General features: G+C 34.9%; 2 protein-coding genes across 3 annotated transcripts; both read left to right on the top strand.

Moving 5' to 3' along the window:
- Window positions 1-5966: 5966 nt before the first annotated feature.
- Window positions 5967-10742, top strand: LOC112749773 (protein PLANT CADMIUM RESISTANCE 10). 2 transcript variants are annotated; one of them, XM_025798153.3, is made up of 4 exons: window positions 5967-6771; window positions 8759-8946; window positions 9367-9593; window positions 10223-10742. In XM_025798153.3, the coding sequence occupies exons 2-4, from the start codon at window positions 8766-8768 to the stop codon at window positions 10328-10330; spliced, it is 516 nt and encodes a 171-aa protein (XP_025653938.1). In that variant the 5' UTR covers window positions 5967-6771; window positions 8759-8765; the 3' UTR covers window positions 10331-10742. The 2 variants fall into 2 exon arrangements, with proteins under 2 accessions (XP_025653938.1, XP_025653936.1); XM_025798151.3 differs by having other exon boundaries at window positions 6236-6771; window positions 10219-10742.
- Window positions 10743-13173: 2431 nt separating this feature from the next.
- LOC112748022 (pentatricopeptide repeat-containing protein At3g18110, chloroplastic) lies at window positions 13174-18393 on the top strand. Its single transcript, XM_025796228.2, has 4 exons — window positions 13174-16977; window positions 17104-17304; window positions 17454-17544; window positions 17677-18393. The coding sequence occupies exons 1-4, from the start codon at window positions 13343-13345 to the stop codon at window positions 18274-18276; spliced, it is 4527 nt and encodes a 1508-aa protein (XP_025652013.2). The 5' UTR covers window positions 13174-13342; the 3' UTR covers window positions 18277-18393.
- Window positions 18394-18909: the final 516 nt, after the last annotated feature.

Below are 18909 nucleotides of genomic sequence, written 5' to 3'. Positions count from 1 at the left end.
GGGCTTTGAGTAAAACAATTGAAATTAAACAAGCCCAAACAAAGATCCAAGCCCATTTGAAAAAACCTCCAGGGCACCACCTTCAGAAACTTGAACCCTAAGTTCATTTCAATTAAATTTCTTGTAGCTTCCACCGAAAGCCAAACTCTCTCTTCTCTCTCCTCCCTCTTTCTCATCTATCACGTCATTCTCTGATCAAAGAAGAAAGAAAGAATAGGAAAGTCTGGTGCTAGGGGTCGGTAAAGAACAAAAAGCTTGTTGCCAAGTTTAAGCAAGTTTTTGAGCTACAACAAAAAGGAAGATTGCATCCGGTCAGAGAATCTTCAAAAGGTGATTTTCTCATTTGAGCTACACCAACGCACCTTGAAGAAATCTGTCAAGACTCAAGCACAGATCAAGCAACCATGGAGAAGTGAGGTCAAACTTGTTCAGAAGCTCATCCACGGTCCAAATTCAAACTTGGGGCCAAAGAAATCATACACGGTCAAGATTGAAGGAACTTGAAGAAAAAGGATAAGAGAGATTGGGTAAGTTGCATGCAAAAGATTCGGCCTTCTCTCTCATCATTGACGAAGCCGCTGTAAGCTCTGAGAATGGAGAAGAAAACAGTTTCAAATTTGAACTTGTTTCAACCTTGGAAGCTTCAATCTTCTATAATAAGGGTGAACAGCCAAGAGTTGAAGGCAAGAGAGAAAAATAGAGCACTGAGTTCGATTCTCATAGCTACCTGAGCTGTTCTAAGTTCTTCTCCTTCATAGTTTTCATGTTGTATTTCTTTTTCTCAGTTTAGTCTATCTGAGTCTCATTGAAAAAGGCAAACATGGTGAGGTTTGAAAAAAAAACCAATGAGAGATAAAAGGCAGTAAGTTAAAATTGGAGAAAAATCCATATAATGTCTCAGATTTTCTTTGTACGTCTTTCTATTTTGTGTCATGATCCTGTGGGGATTTTCTTACAAGTTGGGTTAGCACTTGGCTGTTGAAAGCTAGGTTGAGTCCTAGTCAAATTCAGATTGGGTTAGAATTTGGATTTGTCCTAGATAGGATTGGGTAGATCCTAGGGAGAAATTGGTGACTGTAATCCATTGAATGATAGTGAAATTTGGTCACATTTGTAATGGAGACTGGATGTAGGCTACATTACACTGAGTAGCTGAACCAGGATACATCTGTGTGCAATTCTCTTTTCTCTACTCTATCTTTGTTTCTGCATCTTAGGAGACTAAAAGGAAAGTGTCTCGTATTTCGATAAGAGATAAAATAAAAAATATCTCCTCAACTTCTCTTGGTAAAGCTAAGTTAAAAGTCAGCAACAAAAAGAGGCCAAGATTCAACCCCTCTTTCTCTTAGCCACTGATAACCATCAACTTCTTTTATATACCTTTTTTGAAAAGACTTCGTTATGCCTCCTCCTACAAACCCTCCATCAATCATGTAAATGTGCCTATCAAGGGTTTGTGGTGGTCGATCTCGTTGATTTTCGTCTTCATCGCCTCTCTTCATTTTTCCTGGATCGTCTGACCTTTCTGCGAGATATCTTTCTAGATGACCTTCTTTGGCCATCTTTTCTATAATATTTTTCAGATCATAACAATCATTAGTGGAATGCCCATATGGTTTGTGATACTCGCAATACTCCATCCGACTTTCAACTTTCTTGTGATTAATAGGATGACGAGGTGAAAGTTTTTTAGTGTGACAGATTTTCCTGTAGATGTCAACAAGAAAAACCCAGAGCAGGGTGTAGTTATGATATCTTCGAGGCTTCTCCGAGCCGTATTCTCTTTTTTCTTTGCTTCCTTATCTTTGTCCCGAACTTGGTAGGGGGTTGGTGTTGGAACTGATTCTCTAAGTCATGAATTTTTCTCCATGTTAATGTACTTCTCCACCTGTTACTGTACTTCTTACAAAGTGGTCGAGTTTCTCTTGGATATAGATTGGGAAAAAGGCTCTTCTCTAGGGCCATTAACCAACCCCATTATCACTACTTCTGTGGGTTGATTTTGAATCTCCAAACAAGCTTTGTTAAATTGCTTTATAAACTCGGAGGGTTTCTCTGACCTCTTATTTAACTCTCAGTAGGCTAGGAGCATGTTTGAATTTATCCTTCTGAATCGAAAAGTAGGTGAGAAATTTTTTTGCTAGGTCATTGAAGAAAGTTACCGACCTGCGTGCTAGAATATCAAACCACTTCATCGCTGTTTTGTTTAAAGTCGTCGGAAAACCTTTGCAACAAGTTACATCAGATGCATCATCTAGGTATATCCAACTTTTAAAATTGCTAAGATGGTGCCTTGGGTCAGTCGTTCCATCATAGAGATCCATGTTAGGACTTTTGAAGTTTCTAAGAACCCTAACTCGCATTATCTCTTCAATGAACAGTTCATCTCCTCCAAGAGGGCTTTCCTCCCGATTAGCCCGAGTACCCCGACTTCTAAGGTCAGCCTCTAGTTTTGAGAGCTTTTCTTCCAGTTCTCTTTGGCATCGTACCTCTTTTTGCAAATCTTTTTCCGCTTCTCTTTGTCATTCAATCTCTTACTCAAGTTGCTTTAATCGACCATGGTGTCTCTGTACAAGCCCCATGATCTTCGTTGGATGAGGGGCTCCTCATCCTCGGGTGGATGAACTTCTGAGTGGATTCACCACAGTGGAGGATTTTCCAATGTACCCTCTCCGTGGGAGCCAGTCACTCTTTCATGTGGTGGAGGTATCCCAAGTGCTCGGTCATCGTTATGAGGTTCTGGTTCTGATTCAGATGTCGTGTGACTATCCTCAAATTGATTGTTCACCATGATTGGGTGTAGACTTTCAGGTACCCGATAACAGCGTCAATGTTCTAAGGGTTACCTGAAACAAGGTTATTTTTGGGCCTGATTGTGAGGTTCAGACTTCTGCTGATACCGAGGTGCCACCGTTCGAGTTTCTCGTGATGAGGTGAGGGATGGTACCTGTAAGAGACTCCGATATCTAAGTTAGCAAGGGTTCAAAGCAGGTTTTTTTAGTAGATTAGATTTTGAATATATCTGAGAGTATTAGTATATTTATAGTAAAATGGATAACCACCTTTTAGAGTAGTTCCACCTTTGATGGTAGATAGCCATTCCCCTTTTCTAAGAAAGTTGTTGAAATCTCTCTTCTAGATGAATAGGAGATATCTTTTTGAGAGTTAGTTTCTTATTTGAATAGATAAGATTGAACTCCTATCGTGGCGGTTGACCTCTGTGAGATCGGGTAAGTGTATGCGAGACAAAAATTTTTTGTTGAAGTCTAACTTTGTTTTTAAACCAGTGTATAAATACTAATAAATATATTTATGAAGACTAATCAATATATTACTAAATACACAAGATGAAATCTAAATGTACTATAATTTTTATTATTTTAAATTTAAACATGTAATCTTTAATTAAGAAAATGAATGAATTGACCGACGAAGAACTCAAAATGAATTACTTAAACCCTTATTATTATTATCCGAACCAAAATGTATTCGAATTTTAAGTTGAAAACTAAAGATAGTGTACTTGTTTTTATCTTTTTTTTTAACAAAAGTAGTATTACAAATTAATTTTAAAGATCTAAACTAAAATAATAAATTGTGAGTTAAATTTTGTTCTCTTTATTAGTACTTTTATTTATTTGTTTATTTGTTACCAACCACTTTAGGTTAGTTCTTTGTCTTTGCTTTCATGTCAATATCAGATTTTTTTTATTCAAAAGATATTTTTTTTCAAATTTTTATGTTATACTTATACAATATTATAAAATTTTAGTTTTTTTTTTATAAAAAATAAGAAGACTTGAACCCGCAATCTTTTAAGTGAGTATGAAGAGACTATGCTATTTGAGCTATAAGTCTATAATTTATTGGCCATTATAAAATTTTAGTTGATTTTATACTTTTTAATTTATATATTTTTAAAATTTATATTAACATATATTTATATTTTTGTATATTTATTTATAATTTTGTATAATTTTTTGTTATAATTTAATTATTACGGTTAAAATATGATTAAACTGATTAAACTTTTAAATTAAAATTTAAAATTTAAAAAATCTAAATTTTGATAAATTAATAGATAAGTAGAATGATTTTTTTTTATCCACATACTCACTCACTCACACACATTAAAGAGTCCATCACTATCCAATTATAGCTGGAATTCGAAGCTGGGATGTGGCTTCTACGAGGCCAATATATTGGCCATTGGTGCAAGGATAATGCTATCGTGATGATGCCATTTTTATTTCTCATGTAGAGGCGACATGTTTACTATTCTTTGTAGGTTAGTGAAGTATTGTATCAGATGAATTAGGTTTGGAGTTAGGTTTGGATTGCTTTATATCTACATATTTCTAGATAAAGTATGTGTTTTTATCTATAAAAAAGTCTTTTTTTTTTGTCATAAAATCATGTGCTTAACTCATCTTAATTAACAACTTTTATAATTTTTAATTTTGTAATTATGGTATGGGTATTGGAGGCCCAATTTGTGTTGTTTCAATTTTGTCGTGATTCAGTGTTTAGAATTTTTGCTAGTAATTTTATATATCGGTTATGAAATGAAATAAATTTGGATATATGTACGTAAATTTTTTCATAGGTGACGTTAATAAGATAAATTGAGTATTAAATTAAAGAAATTTTATTAAATAAATAAATTACACATTTTATTTATTAAAAAAGCATTTTATTTTTTAAATAAATTAATTAAATGTTTTCTGTTTTAGAATACTAAAAAATAATAAAAATTTTATTTAAAAATATATATATATAATTTAAAAAGTATTTATTAATTTACAAAATATTATTTATCTTGTTTACAATATAAATATATATATATATATATATATATATATATATATATATATATATAAAGTTATGATTAAAAAATATATTTTTATTTTATTTTAAATTGTTGATATCAATTTGCAAACGAAATTTAATCAATTAAAATTTGACTTATTTTATTTATACTCGATATATATTCATACTTATGTCATTGTCACTATAAATAAAATATATAATAAAGTGTAAAAATATAATTTTTTTTAAAATTATATATATTAATAAATAAAACATGTATTATATTTATATATAAAAAGATCTAAATTAAACAATATTATTATTATTATTATTATTATTATTATTATTATTATTATTATTATTATTATTATTATTATTATTATTATTATTATTATTATTATTATTGATAATATGAATATTTTCACACCAAAAAAGTTCACACATCTCACTTCTTGGATTTAATTCATTAGAAAAAAAAAGTGAAATCTCTAAAACTACTCTGTTCAAACTTAAGTTTACTCTATATTATTATTAGGTTTAATTATTTTATTGGTTCTTATAGTTTTGCGAAATTTTTAATTAGGTTTTTATATTTTTTTTCTTTTAATTGAGTTTTTGCACTAAATTTTTTTCAATTAGGTTCCTCTTAGCAGTAATTGACTTAATTTTATAGGGATCCACCTAAAAAAAATTAGTGCAGGGACCCAAATAAAAGAAAAAAAAAGTATAGGAACCTAATTAAAAAAAATTAGTGCAAGGACTCAATTAAAAGAAAAAAAAATACAGAAACCTAATTAAAAATTTTATGAAATTATAAGAACTAATAAAGTAATTAAACCTTTTTATTATTATTATTATTATTATTATTATTATTATTATTATTATTATTATTATTATTATTATTATCTTTTTCTGTGTTGATTTTGTCTTTTAGATATTAATCTCTGAATTTGATTATTGCTTAAAATCTAAACTAGTATCATAAAAATCCAATAAAAAAGAGGTTTGATCTCCCATAATTAATAAGTGTGGTAAAAAAAAAGAAAAGTCATAATTATATTAATTAGTATGGATTACTTGCAGATGGGGTAAAAATCTTACCTAAATCTAAACCTGACCCACCCTTTATAGGAATAGAAGAGTTCTAAAAAAAAAAAACATAACATATAGCCATTCATTATATGCCAATTCACTTCATCACATGAGGAAAAATAATAGCATCATCACCATAGCATTCACCTTGGTGCAATGCCTCTGCCACTGATAGGTAGAACGGTTTGATTTTCAGAATTTTGGAGTTTATGAAGGGGTTCTATTAGAACACAAGAAAAGACAACAATATTGCCCAATAAGAATTACAATTTTTTTGGGCTATTGAATTTACTTATTTGGGCGGGCCCAATTAAAACATGCGTCTTCGGATCAAGTTGCAGCTCTGCTTCTTCTCTCCCAGTAGCTCCGGAGTCCGGACATAGTTATAAAAACGGACCGATCCGGCCAGTCGAATTGAAAAACCAGTGAACCGACCATGGCATAATTGTAAAACCACGTGAATTGGCAGGTTTGAAAAATCCGGACCGGTTCAATTAAAAAAACAAACGTAATCCCAGCTAAGGATCCCCCTCCCCAATCCACTCTCTAACTCTGAAAGTCTGAAACGGGCCAAAGGGGAGAACGCGGCGCCTCAACCTTCTCCTCTCACCGCACGGTCGCCGGTTCGTCTGCGTCCGCCAGCTCCTGCGCCTTCACTGCTGTCCGCGTCTGTCTCCTTCGTTCGCGTCGCGTCGTCCCTGTGCCTTCACTGCGTCACCTCGCCTTCACTGTTTCACTCCATTCCTTCTTTGTGGTTTGAGCTAAGCCGTCAAAACAGCGAAACACAACACTCTCAGATCTGCAGCAGCTTCATTCTCTCTCTCGGCTCAGATCCCACGCGGATCTTCCTCAGCTTCCGTCCCTCCTGAGGTGAGTTTTTTTTTTTTTTTTAATTATTCTCTATTAATTCTGTGAATGTGCTTCTCCTGCAAAATGTATAACCATATCTGAATTTGTGAGTGTATCACAAAAGAAAACGTAGTTTTAGTTGAAGAAAACAAAGATAAAACCGATTCTGTTTCTACCTACAACAAATATATTTCTACATAAAGCACTGGTTTTGTAACAATTATTGCCAAAAGTGTATAATTTTGTTACTGCAAGATGCATCATCAAACAGAAATTTAATCAACTTAGCAATGAAAACAAAAGCATACATCAAAATTAAGCAAAGGAAGCACAAGTTTCCAAATTGGAATCCATTGAAAGTAAAAGTAGTACAACGAATTGCTTATTAGTTCAATTCATGATTTAGGTGATTAGGTTTAAATGGTTAATGGTTGATTTTTGTTGTTGTTTTCATGATTGTGGCTGTTTTTTTATGATTGTGGCTGTTCTTTTCATGATTGTTACTGTTTAGGGTTGATTGATGCTGTTTAGGGTTGACTTGTTTTATGTAGTTGCTGGATTTTTACATTCCTTTTATGCAATTTTGTTGATGAAATTTTAAGTTGGTGGTCCAAGAAGCTGGTAAGAAACCTGTTGTTAGTATATAGTTGGATATTGGATATTCAAGTGAATGTGTGTTCCTGATTGTTCTAAATATTATACATATGGTTCAAGATCTATTCATAGTTTTTAAGTTTGAAATTCAAATCCAATTATTAAGTCTGCTTATAGTGTTATTGTTGTCCATGTTTATATAAGTTCTATTGATTATTTTTTATTTTTTATTTATGTGAGACCAAGTCAACCGGTTGAACCAGTAATCTATCAGTTGAACTAATGATTTAGTAATCCAATAACCTGATCAGTTCGATCACTGGTTCAGTTCTGACAACTATGGTTCCAGACAAGCTTCCCTCATTTTCGCTCAAGAAAGCAAAAACAAAACAACAACAACAAAGCCTTATCCCACTAAGTGGGATCGGCTACATGAATCAAACGACGCCATTGTGCTCTGTCATGTATCATGTCTACAGAGAGACCGTTTACATGTAGATCTCGTTTGACCACCTCATGGATGGTCTTCTTAGGTCTTCCTCTGCCTTTCGCCATTTGTCCATCTTCCATCTCATCCACCTTCCTGACTGGATGTTCTATCGGTCTTCTTCTCACATGTCCAAACCACCTGAAACGCGATTCAACCATCTTTTCCACAAAGGGTGCTACTCCAACTCTCTCCCTTATATCTTCATTCCTTATTTTATCCAATCGCGTATGACCACTCATCCATCTCAACATCTTCATCTCTGCCACACTCAGCTTATGTTCGTGCTCCCCTTTAGCCGCCCAACACTCCATACCATAAAGCATAGCCAGTCTTATAGCGGTGCGATAGAATTTACCTTCAAGAAAGCGAAAAATAAAAATAATTTGCCAACTTTTCATTGTAGATTTTTTAGGAATAACACCCTCGAGATTGAGATTTGAGACCCCACTCAATAAAGCGTTTCAATTCCTTATTGCCGAGGTAAGATAGCTCTCCACAAGAAACCTAATGCAATTTCAGCTTTGCGGATTTTGTTCTCTATAAGCCTACCTTTGGTTTTGTATGTTCCCCGTTTTGAAGTGCTTTTTCTGACATTCAATTCTTCGGTCTCAGCTGGATTCCAGCGTTTCCGTTTTCGATTCAGGTCATTTTTTTAACACATATCTGATTCGGGTTCTGATGTATTATTTGGAATCATAATGAAAATTCGTCCATGCATTGTTGTTTTGTTATTTTTGTGCTAACATGATCACTAAACTACATTGTGTGCTCTATTTTACTTTTTGTAAATGTTGTGTTCTTAATTTTCCATTTTTGATATGCCTAATGGAATTTGAGTGCAAGCATGGTTTCTCAGTCTTCATGCTTAGGATTCCATAAACTTTGTTTGAGGAAGAATCTAAACTATATACTTGTTTCTTGTAGAAACAATATGAAGAACCAGCATGGTTATGTGCCACCTTCTTACATACCTTTGGGCCAATCGGAGTCGGAGGCAGCGAATCTCACACCACAGAAGAGCGGCGAACAACAAGCAAGTAGCAATGGATCAAACCAGATGCAGACTCAGTGGTCTTCTGGAATCTGTGCCTGTTGCGATGATATGCAGAGCTGTATGCTACTACTTCCTTAACCTGTCACCCTTATTTAATGCAAGGGATTATTAAAAAGGTGCCTCTTAATTATGTTTAAGGAAATTTGATCATTGTGTCCTTGTTATTTGGAATTTGAATCCTTATTATGGACATCATTCGGTGGATCCTGTTAGTGAATTCAATTGTATATCTACGTTATTTTGTTATCTTTGTCTGTTGAATTCTTAAAAACGCTATCAAGATTTAAAACCAACGTTGTTTTAAAGTGTTTGACGTAAAAGGCAGAAAACATAGGTAAAGGAATCAGATCAGACCCTTAAGTAGGAAGATGGCCTATTTGAATAAAGTTGTTGGTTAAACATCCACATTTTCAAAGTATGATATAAATTGTGCAGTATCAAGTGTTATTTAACTTTCTCTATGTCACAATGGGTGCAGGCTTTATAGGGTTTATTTGTCCATGCTTTCTCTTTGGGAAGAATGCTGAGTTTCTGGGTTCTGGAACCTTCCTGGGATCATGTGTTACACATTTTCTGTTATGGTCTGTGGTTAATACAGCCTGCTGCTTTTTAACTGATGGATTGTGTTTGGCACTACCAGGATGCCTTGTTTCGTGCTATGCTTGTCACTACCGCAAGACCTTAAGGACAAAGTTTGATTTGCCGGTAATGATATTGAAAACTTAATTGAGCTCTTATAACATGATTTTTCATTTTATTATGTTTCAAACTTTTGATCACTTTTTAAACTGTTAAGTCTTCCAAGTCTCTGATTTAAGTTTTACACTCAGTCAATACACAGCTTGTCAAGTTAATGCTTGCTAAAATTTATGTAAAATATTAAATAGTTCTGAATTGCAGGTTGATCAATTTGGATTTTTGTAGCTCAAAACTGTAGGCACTTGGATTTTTTAGTGGATAAATGAACTGTTTAGATATGTTAGTAGGGAAAGAGGAAGAAATACCCTGGTTTCCATTTTTCACAAACAGCAAGTATCAAGTACTTCCAAGTGCCGGTGAATTCAACAATTAACTAAACTTAAAGCGTAATAAATGCAAAAGGGTGTAGCATACTTCTATGACTTGGTTGAAAAACTTCCGGTGTAGATTCAGGGGTGTTTGTATTAAATTGCTTTGCGTACCTTGAAACACTTGGATAGGCATCTTCATCTGAAGCATATTCCTTATAACTGTTTGTTCTGTCATAATCTATCATGTATTTTTATTATCTTTATAAGAATTGCTGAATCTAAAATTTCTTTGCTATAATGTATTCTTTCATTGTATGAAGGAAGCACCCTGTGGGGATTTTGTTACCCATTTTTTCTGTCATTTGTGCGCCATCTGTCAAGAGTACCGTGAGATTCGCGAAAGATCTGGGGATAATGCACCGACCGACATGAAGCTTGCCGTAGTGACAGCCCCACCTATACAAACAATGCAGTCGGATTCCGAGCAGTAATGTCCCTGCCCTCCGCCCTCCTCTGTGCAATTTCAAATGTTGCAAACTCGGAACACAAGTTCATGTCTTCTTACAATAATGCATATGATCGCATTGCCACGGTTGTACTTTTTCAATTCTCTTACAGATAACTAGAAGAATAAATACCCACTTGTAAATGATATGTGAGTATGTTTAGGGCCTTGTTATGTCACCTTTTACATTTTGTTTGATCCTGCTGTTGGGATTATTCCAAATTCCAAGATGTTTAGCAAGAGAAGTATAGCTGCGTAATTAATCAAGTCTCAAATGGGTGTATCATTTGCTACTACGTAAACTCAGTTCATAGTTACACCATTTGATGAACCCCAAAAGGTCTCTTATTAACTGCATTTTAATGACAGTTAAACGAGAAAAGCAGAGGAGGCATGACACTGTAAACGACATTGTAAACCCAATATTAAAATTCAAAAGTAAATTAATAAGATAGAGGATAAAAAAACGTAATTAAACTAGCTGAAAAAAAAAATTACGAAGATCTTTCAAAGTTAAAAACGCTACGTATAATCTCTTATAATCACATTTCTATTTCTATATAAATTGAATGATATATTCGATTTAAAGAGGTTGGTAGTAAATCAAATGAGGATGAGTCTATTTATTAGAATTTCATGCAAATCGAATTGAGTTGATTCGATTTATGTATGCTTGTTGTCTATATTGGTAAAAATTTTAAAATATTTCATTATAATATTATTAATTATGTGTTAAAAAAATTATTTAGAATACGTTATGCTAAGCTATTATTTTGAGAATTACATCATATTTATTTATAAAGAATTAATCTTGAAATATTAATTAATACAATAGTGTGTATAGTTATCCATTGTATTTACAAAATTACCTATTAATATTCAATAGACCACATGATTGAATATTAGTAAATAAGATATAATAAATATGAATATTGTGGTGATAATTAGTATTAAATTTTTAAATTACTTTTAAATCAAACGAAGAAATTATTCATACATAAGGTTATCAGGTTCTAAAAAAAAACGTAAAACCTTAAAAAAAAATTTCACTTAAAAAAGTAAAGATATTAGTAGTAAAATTCATATTGACTATATAAAGAGGTAATTGGAGAAATGCATATAATGTTTTTTATTTGGACAAATTGTGTAATATTAAGTTGGATTTAATTTGAAAAAAAGTTTATGGAATCAGTACTTTTATTAAATTTGGCCAACACTTAACTAAAAAAAATAATAATTTTATATTATTAAATAAAATTTTACGCTATTAAAAATACTAATAATGATTAATTGATGATTACAAATCACAAAACTGACCTAACATTTTTCATAATTTAATTGTGTGTTTTACCGTAAGATAGATATTGAACCTTTTTGTCTTCTCTAATTAGTCGGGGCTGAATCCCGCAAAGCAAAATATCTATCTATCCATTTCGTTGGTACAAAAAAAAAAAAGGCACAAACTGCTTAAAAATCCTGAATAGTCTAGTGTTTGTTTTTAGAGATACGACAGAATAGGACACTGAGACAAAGACAATAGGATGGAGACATTAAAAATTATGATTTATATATCGTGTTTGGATACGATGGATAGGACACTAATGTAATGTCCAGTATTATGTTTGGATACACATGGACAAGATTAAAATATTATATAAAATGACTAAAATAGCCATGTAATTCCAAATTTTCTAGTATAAACTAATTTAATAAAGAATGAGAGTACGTAGAAGTACAGACAGTGGGAACTTAAAAAGGTGAGAATACATGAGAAAAAAAAAAGAGAAAGAAGAAGAATGTAGAGATAAAAAATGAGTATAAAAAAAAATACTTTCTGAAAACGACGCAAAATAGGAAAAATAAGAAGGGGTAATTAGGGGTGCATGGCCCGGCCCGGCCCGGTCCCGAACACTTTAGGGGCTAATTTGATGTGATTTCATCGAGTCTAGGGCCGGGTATGGGTCTCAAAAGTAGACCCGGTCATTATTTCGGGTCGGGTCCGGACCATAGCTTGGGTCACCCGAAATCGATCCGGTGGCCCGGTCATCATACATAATTAATATTTTGTGTTATTAGTGATGGATAATGGCTATTATTATGTGAAATTTAAGTATTGTAAACCTTAATATTTTGTGTTATTAGTCATTATATATAAGACTATAAGTTAATATTTTATGTTTAAAATGTATAAAACTTTAGACTAATGCATAATCTTGTGTTATTTATATTGATTTAAATATTTGGTGTTATTAGGCAATATTAGTATTGATTATGGTTATACTTTAATTTTAGAGAAGAGTTAGTTCTTATTATATTTTTCTAAGTGAATTTATCATGTCAAATAATGGTTGGAGTCTTGGAAATTTGGATATTTTTACATGCTAACTTACAAGAAGGTATCAAGGTAATATAATGTTAACGGCCCGGTTTTTACCCGGTATAATCGTGGCCCGAAAGTGTATAGGTTTCATCGGGTCTAGGGTCGGGTTCGAGTCTAACAAATAAACCCGGTATATATTTCGGGCCGGGTCTGGGTCACATCAAACCCGATTTCACCCGGCCCATGCACACCCCTAAGAGTAACAGTGGAATAATAAAAAATAGCACCATGGACGAAAAAAAAATTTCATAAAAATTCTTCTAAATCCCGTGTCCATCATTGTCATTCGTAGAAGAGTGAACGCAGAAGTATAAAAAACTGTCCCAAAGATAATATGTTCAATATCCATATCTTTGCTTCCAAACACTTTTTAAAGATGTGTTATCCATGTGTCTATGTCCAGTCTCCGAAAAACAAACGCTACTTATTCCTTATTCTTATCTCCCTTTCTTTCTCGAACACATACACTTCGGCGCCGCAAAAGGGCTGTATTACACGGCAAAGCAAGCAAATCTCTTTTCTTCCTTTAGCATCCACCAAAAGTTGTTCGTGCCGGAACATGTCTGTGTCGGGCTCGGCACTGCTGAGCATTACACCCATAACCTCCTCATCCTCACTTCCCCGCCGAAGAGATTCAAAAAAGTCTTCATCTTTTTCCAACCTTCCTTCAAGGCACACTGCCACTGTTCCTTATCTAGCTTCAACTTCTTCTTCTGCTGCTACTATCATTGATAATGATACCGATTTCTCTTCAGAACCCAATCCTTGCAATGACAGTGATTGTGTCACTGTTGAGAGTGCCAAGTTTACATATAGCAGAGCATCACCTTCAATTAGATGGCCCCACTTGAAGCTCTCCGAACTTTACCCTTCTGCACAGACCCAGTTACCCGTTGCTTCTCCCATGGAAGAAAGTCACGTAGAGGGACCCGAGAGACCAGATTCTGGTGAGCCTTTGGGTGTGAGCGATGAAGCGCAAGAAACATTGGGGAGACCTAGCAGGAATAGGGTAAAAAAGATGAACAAATTGGCACTGAAGAGAGCAAAGGATTGGAGGGAGAGAGTGAAATACTTGACTGATAGGATTCTTGCATTGAAGCCTGAGGAGTACGTGGCTGATGTGTTGGATGATCGAAAAGTTCAGATGACGCCCACGGATTTTTGCTTTGTGGTAAAATGGGTTGGGCAAGCAAGCTGGCAAAGAGCTCTTGAGGTCTATGAGTGGTTGAATTTGAGGCACTGGTACTCGCCGAATGCGAGGATGCTTGCGACTATCTTAGCCGTGCTGGGAAAGGCTAATCAAGAAGAGTTGGCGGTTGAAATCTTCACTCGAGCTGAGTCGTCCATAGAGGATACAGTCCAAGTGTACAATGCCATGATGGGTGTTTATGCCAGGAATGGCAGGTTCAACAAGGTAAAGGAACTGCTCGATTTAATGCGCAAAAGAGGGTGCGAGCCGGACCTGGTGAGTTTCAATACTTTGATCAATGCCAGGATGAAATCTGGTGCAATGGTGCCTAATTTAGCTTTTCAGCTTTTAGAGGAAGTTAGGAGGTCTGGTGTTAGACCAGACATTATAACTTATAATACTCTTATTAGTGCTTGCTCGAGAGAGTCGAATTTGGAGGAGGCAACTATGATTTTTAAGGATATGGAGAACCACCATTGTCAACCTGACCTGTGGACTTATAATGCTATGATTTCGGTATATGGTAGATGTGGGTTTGCTAGGAAAGCTGAACAACTATTTAAAGAATTGGAATCTAAAGGGTTTTTCCCTGATGCAGTAACTTATAATTCTCTGTTGTATGCTTTTTCAAAGGAGGGAAATGTTGAAAAAGTAAGGGATATTCATGAGGAAATGGTAAAAGTGGGGTTTGGGAAGGATGAGATGACATACAACACTATTATACACATGTATGGAAAGCAGGGGAAGCATGATCAGGCGCTACAGCTTTACAATGACATGAAATCTTCTGGTAGGAGTCCTGATGCAGTTACCTACACTGTTTTGATTGATTCACTTGGAAAAGCAAATAAAATTGACGAAGCTGCAAATGTAATGTCAGAGATGTTGGATGCAGGAGTTAAGCCTACTTTGCACACATATAGTGCTTTAATTTGTGGTTATGCAAAGGCTGGAAAGAAAGTAGAGGCTGAAGGTACATTTAATTGCATGCGTCGGTCAGGAATCAAAGCTGATTGTCTAGCATACTCGGTTACGTTGGATGTCTTTCTTAGATTCAATGAGGTTAAAAAGGCTTTGACACTGTATAAGGAAATGATTCGCGAAGGCTTTACACCAGATGATGGCCTCTATGAGGTCATGCTAAAAGTGCTTGTGAGAGAAAATATGTGTGATGTTGTTGATAGAGTTATTAGAGATATGGAAGAAATCAGTGGCATGAGTCCACAAGTTATTTCATCCGTTCTTGTTAATGCAGGGTGTTATGATGATGCTGCTAAAATGTTGAAACTTTCTATCAGCAATGGCTATGAATTAGATCATGAGAATTTTTTATCTATTTTGGGTTCATATAGCTCGTCTGCTAGATATTCAGAAGCATGTGAACTACTTGAATTCTTGAGAGGTCATGCTCCAGACGATACTCAAATGATCACTGAAGCACTCATCATTATACTTTGCAAGGCTAAAAAGCTTGATGCAGCCTTGGAGGAGTACAGAAGTAAAGGAGGAATGGGTTTATTCAGAAGTTGTACAATGTATGAATCTCTGATTCAGGAATGCATGCAGAATGAACTATTCGATGTAGCTTCTCAGATTTTTTGTGACATGAGGTTCAGAGGTGTTGTGCCATCTGAATATCTCTACCAAGGTATGGTATCTGTCTACTGTAGAATTGGATTACCCGAGACGGCCCACCACTTGTTGTATCATGTTGAAAACAAAGGTAGTGTAGTTGATAACACGTCTCTTTATATTGTTATCATTCAAACATATGGGAAGTTAAAGTTATGGCAAAAGGCAGAAAGTTTAGTGGGAAGTATTAGGCAAAGATGTTCAAAAGTGGATAGAAAGGTCTGGAATGCTTTAATTCATGCTTATGCATTAAGTGGCTGTTATGAGCGCGCTAGAGCTATATTTAATACAATGATGAGAGACGGTCCTTCGCCAACTGTAGATTCCATAAATGGTCTGTTACAAGCTTTAATTGTAGATCGGAGGCTGAATGAGCTTTACGTGGTGATCCAAGAGCTGCAAGACATGGGGTTCAAGATGAGTAAAAGTTCTATTCTTTTGATGCTTGAAGCATTCGCACAGGCTGGAAACTTATTCGAGGTGCAAAAAGTGTACCATGGAATGAAAGCTGCTGGTTATTTTCCGACCATGCATCTCTACAGAATTATGGTTGGATTGATGTGCAAGTTCAAAAGAGTAAGGGATGTAGAAGCCATGTTATGTGAGATGGAAGAGGCAGGATTTAAGCCTGATCTTCAAATTTATAATTCTGTATTGAAGTTATATTTAGGAATTGAAGATTTTAAAAACATGGCTAAAATCTACCAAAAGATTCAAGATGCTGATCTTAAACCAGATGAGGAAACATATAATACATTAATTATAATGTACTGCAGAGACCATAGAGCAGAAGAAGGTATCTCTCTGATGCATGAAATGAGAAGACTTGGCGTGGAACCTAAGCCGGATACATACAGAAGCTTGACAGCAGCATTTTGTAAGCAACAATTGGTTGAACAAGCAGAGGAACTTTTTGAAGAGCTTCGATCGAATGGTTATAAAATGGACCGCTCTTTTTATCATTTAATGATGAAAATGTATAGGACTTCCGGGGATCATCGGAAAGCTGAAAGTCTTCTGGCTATGATGAAAGAAGCTGGGATAGAGCCCACTATTGCCACCATGCATTTACTTATGGTTTCTTATGGTCAATCGGGGCAGCCTGAAGAAGCGGAGAAAGTCCTGAAAAACTTGACAGCATCTGGACAGGTTGTTGATACTCTACCTTACAGCTCTGTTATTGATGCATATCTGAGAAAAGGAGATTATAAAGCTGGAATCGAGAAGCTCACAGAGATGAAGGAAACATCCATAGAACCAGACCATCGAATATGGACGTGCTTTATCAGAGCTGCGAGCTTGTGCGAGGGAGTAAATGAAGCCATTAATCTTTTAAATGCACTCCAAGCTTCCGGATTTAATCTCCCAATCAGGTGCTAGTTACATTCTCTGCTGTTTTTTCATTCAAAAGTTTTGTTTTTCATTCTAGTCTTTTAGAGGAAGCCATACAGATTGATTTGTCATAGCTGTGAACTTAATATATACTAATTGTTCTGTAGGCTTCTAAGAGAAAAATCCGAGTCACGTGTTGCAGAGGTGGACCAATGTCTGGGGAGACTAGAACCTCTTGAAGACGATGCAGCTTTTAACTTTGTCAATGCTCTGGTTGATCTGTTGTGGGCATTCGAACTCCGGGCCACTGCATCATGGGTTTTCCAATTGGCAATCAAGAGAAGAATTTATTGCCATGATATCTTTCGGTATGTATCATAGGTCCTTTCCATTGTTCTCAACTGTGATATATTTATAAACTTTTGAGAGTTAAGTGTATGTCTTAATTGTAATCTTTTACTAGATTAGTATTACAAGCTCTATTAGGTTACTTATTGTGTGCTTCTATTGAATTCAGAGTCGCAGATAGAGACTGGGGAGCTGATTTTAGAAAACTATCTGCTGGTTCAGCTCTAGTTGGTCTTACTTTATGGCTTGACCACATGCAGGTGAATTCTGTTTCCCTTCAAAGTTGCTTTCTAAATGATCTATGAATTTTCACTTACAAAAAGATGTTCATTCTTAGTTTCCTTTATTGTCTTGTATCTTGCCTTGACGTTTCGATTTCATGATCGTGGCAGGATGCCTCGTTGCAAGGCGATCCAGAGTCACCGAAATCAGTTGTACTGATAACAGGAACTGCAGAATACAACATGGTATCACTCAATAGCACATTGAAGGCATGCCTTTGGGAGATGGGATCGCCATTCCTTCCGTGCAAGACAAGACACGGTGTCCTTGTAGCCAAGGCTCACTCCCTAAGAATGTGGTTGAAAGACTCGCCATTCTGTTTGGATCTCGAGCTAAAAGATGCCCCGGCTCTCCCCGATCTAAACTCCATGCGGCTCATTGAAGGATGCTTCATAAGGCGCGGCCTTGTTCCAGCATTCAAGGACATTACCTCAAGATTCAAAGTAGTGAGTCCCAAGAAATTTTCCAGATTGGCCTTGTTACCGGACGACAAGAGAGACAAAGCAATTCATGCTTATACTGATGGAAAGAAAGAGAGATTGGAGAAAGAGAGACTAAAAGCAAAGCAAATTGTTGATCCCAAAAAGCTGAAGAAGATTAAGAAGATTAAGCAGATTAGAAAGAGGAAATACATTAGGGAAGCTTTGACACCCAATTTAATTGGGAAACAAAGAACTTTCGTTCCTATTAGTGAAAAACAAACAATGTAACGCCAAACATTACTTGTAATCTTAAATCTTGTACAAATATCCATTTAGCTAACATCAACACTAATTGAAAATATTAATAGCAATTAATAATAATAAAAATTTAGATGAGCATTCCAAGCTTATTTTATTTCTAATCCATTACCTAATTTGACGCAGCTTAATTTATTTCTAATCCATTACCTAATTTGAAGCCACATATATAGTTCATGAACCTTAATGCTTCACCACATTAACACAAGCTTGTTTTCCTGTTAGATTCTAAATTAATCCCTAGAAAACTGAATCCATTAGTGTTACTTAAGTTGTGAACTATGTATGTATGTATATGTCTATTATTGTATGATTATATTAAACTTTGAAGGCTTATAACTAATTTTTCTGTGTGAATCTGGTGGATTGTATAAAGTTTGCCTAAAGCTAAGACGAAGTATAACAATTTCATGTAGTTCGCCTAAGGTCTCGGAGAATTCGTTAAATTTAAGTTTGCAGATCTGATAAGGAACAAAGAAAAGATAGGAGGGAAGCAGCATTAATCTAATGGCATTTTTCATTAAATATGAATTCTACATTTGCTCATATCTATTTGTCGTAATACACTGAAATATCATCGGTAATACATTACTTCTCTAAAAT

Source organism: Arachis hypogaea, chromosome 15 (genome assembly GCF_003086295.3).
Source record: "Arachis hypogaea cultivar Tifrunner chromosome 15, arahy.Tifrunner.gnm2.J5K5, whole genome shotgun sequence".
Taxonomy (NCBI): Eukaryota; Viridiplantae; Streptophyta; class Magnoliopsida; order Fabales; family Fabaceae; genus Arachis; species Arachis hypogaea.
The sequence above is the reverse complement of the archived record's forward strand: the minus strand, read 5'-3'. Positions and strand labels throughout refer to the sequence as shown.

Bases quoted from the DNA above. Each gene is read 5' to 3' on its own strand.
- LOC112749773 (XM_025798151.3), top strand. From the start codon at position 8,766: ATGAAGAACCAGCATGGTTATGTGCCACCTTCTTACATACCTTTGGGC. The intron at 8,947-9,366 runs GTATGCTACTAC...CAATGGGTGCAG, and splicing joins TTGCGATGATATGCAGAGCT to GCTTTATAGGGTTTATTTGT. The intron at 9,594-10,218 runs GTAATGATATTG...CATTGTATGAAG, and splicing joins GGACAAAGTTTGATTTGCCG to GAAGCACCCTGTGGGGATTT.
- LOC112748022 (XM_025796228.2), top strand. From the start codon at position 13,343: ATGTCTGTGTCGGGCTCGGCACTGCTGAGCATTACACCCATAACCTCC. The intron at 16,978-17,103 runs GTGCTAGTTACA...ATTGTTCTGTAG, and splicing joins GGATTTAATCTCCCAATCAG to GCTTCTAAGAGAAAAATCCG. The intron at 17,545-17,676 runs GTGAATTCTGTT...TGATCGTGGCAG, and splicing joins TATGGCTTGACCACATGCAG to GATGCCTCGTTGCAAGGCGA.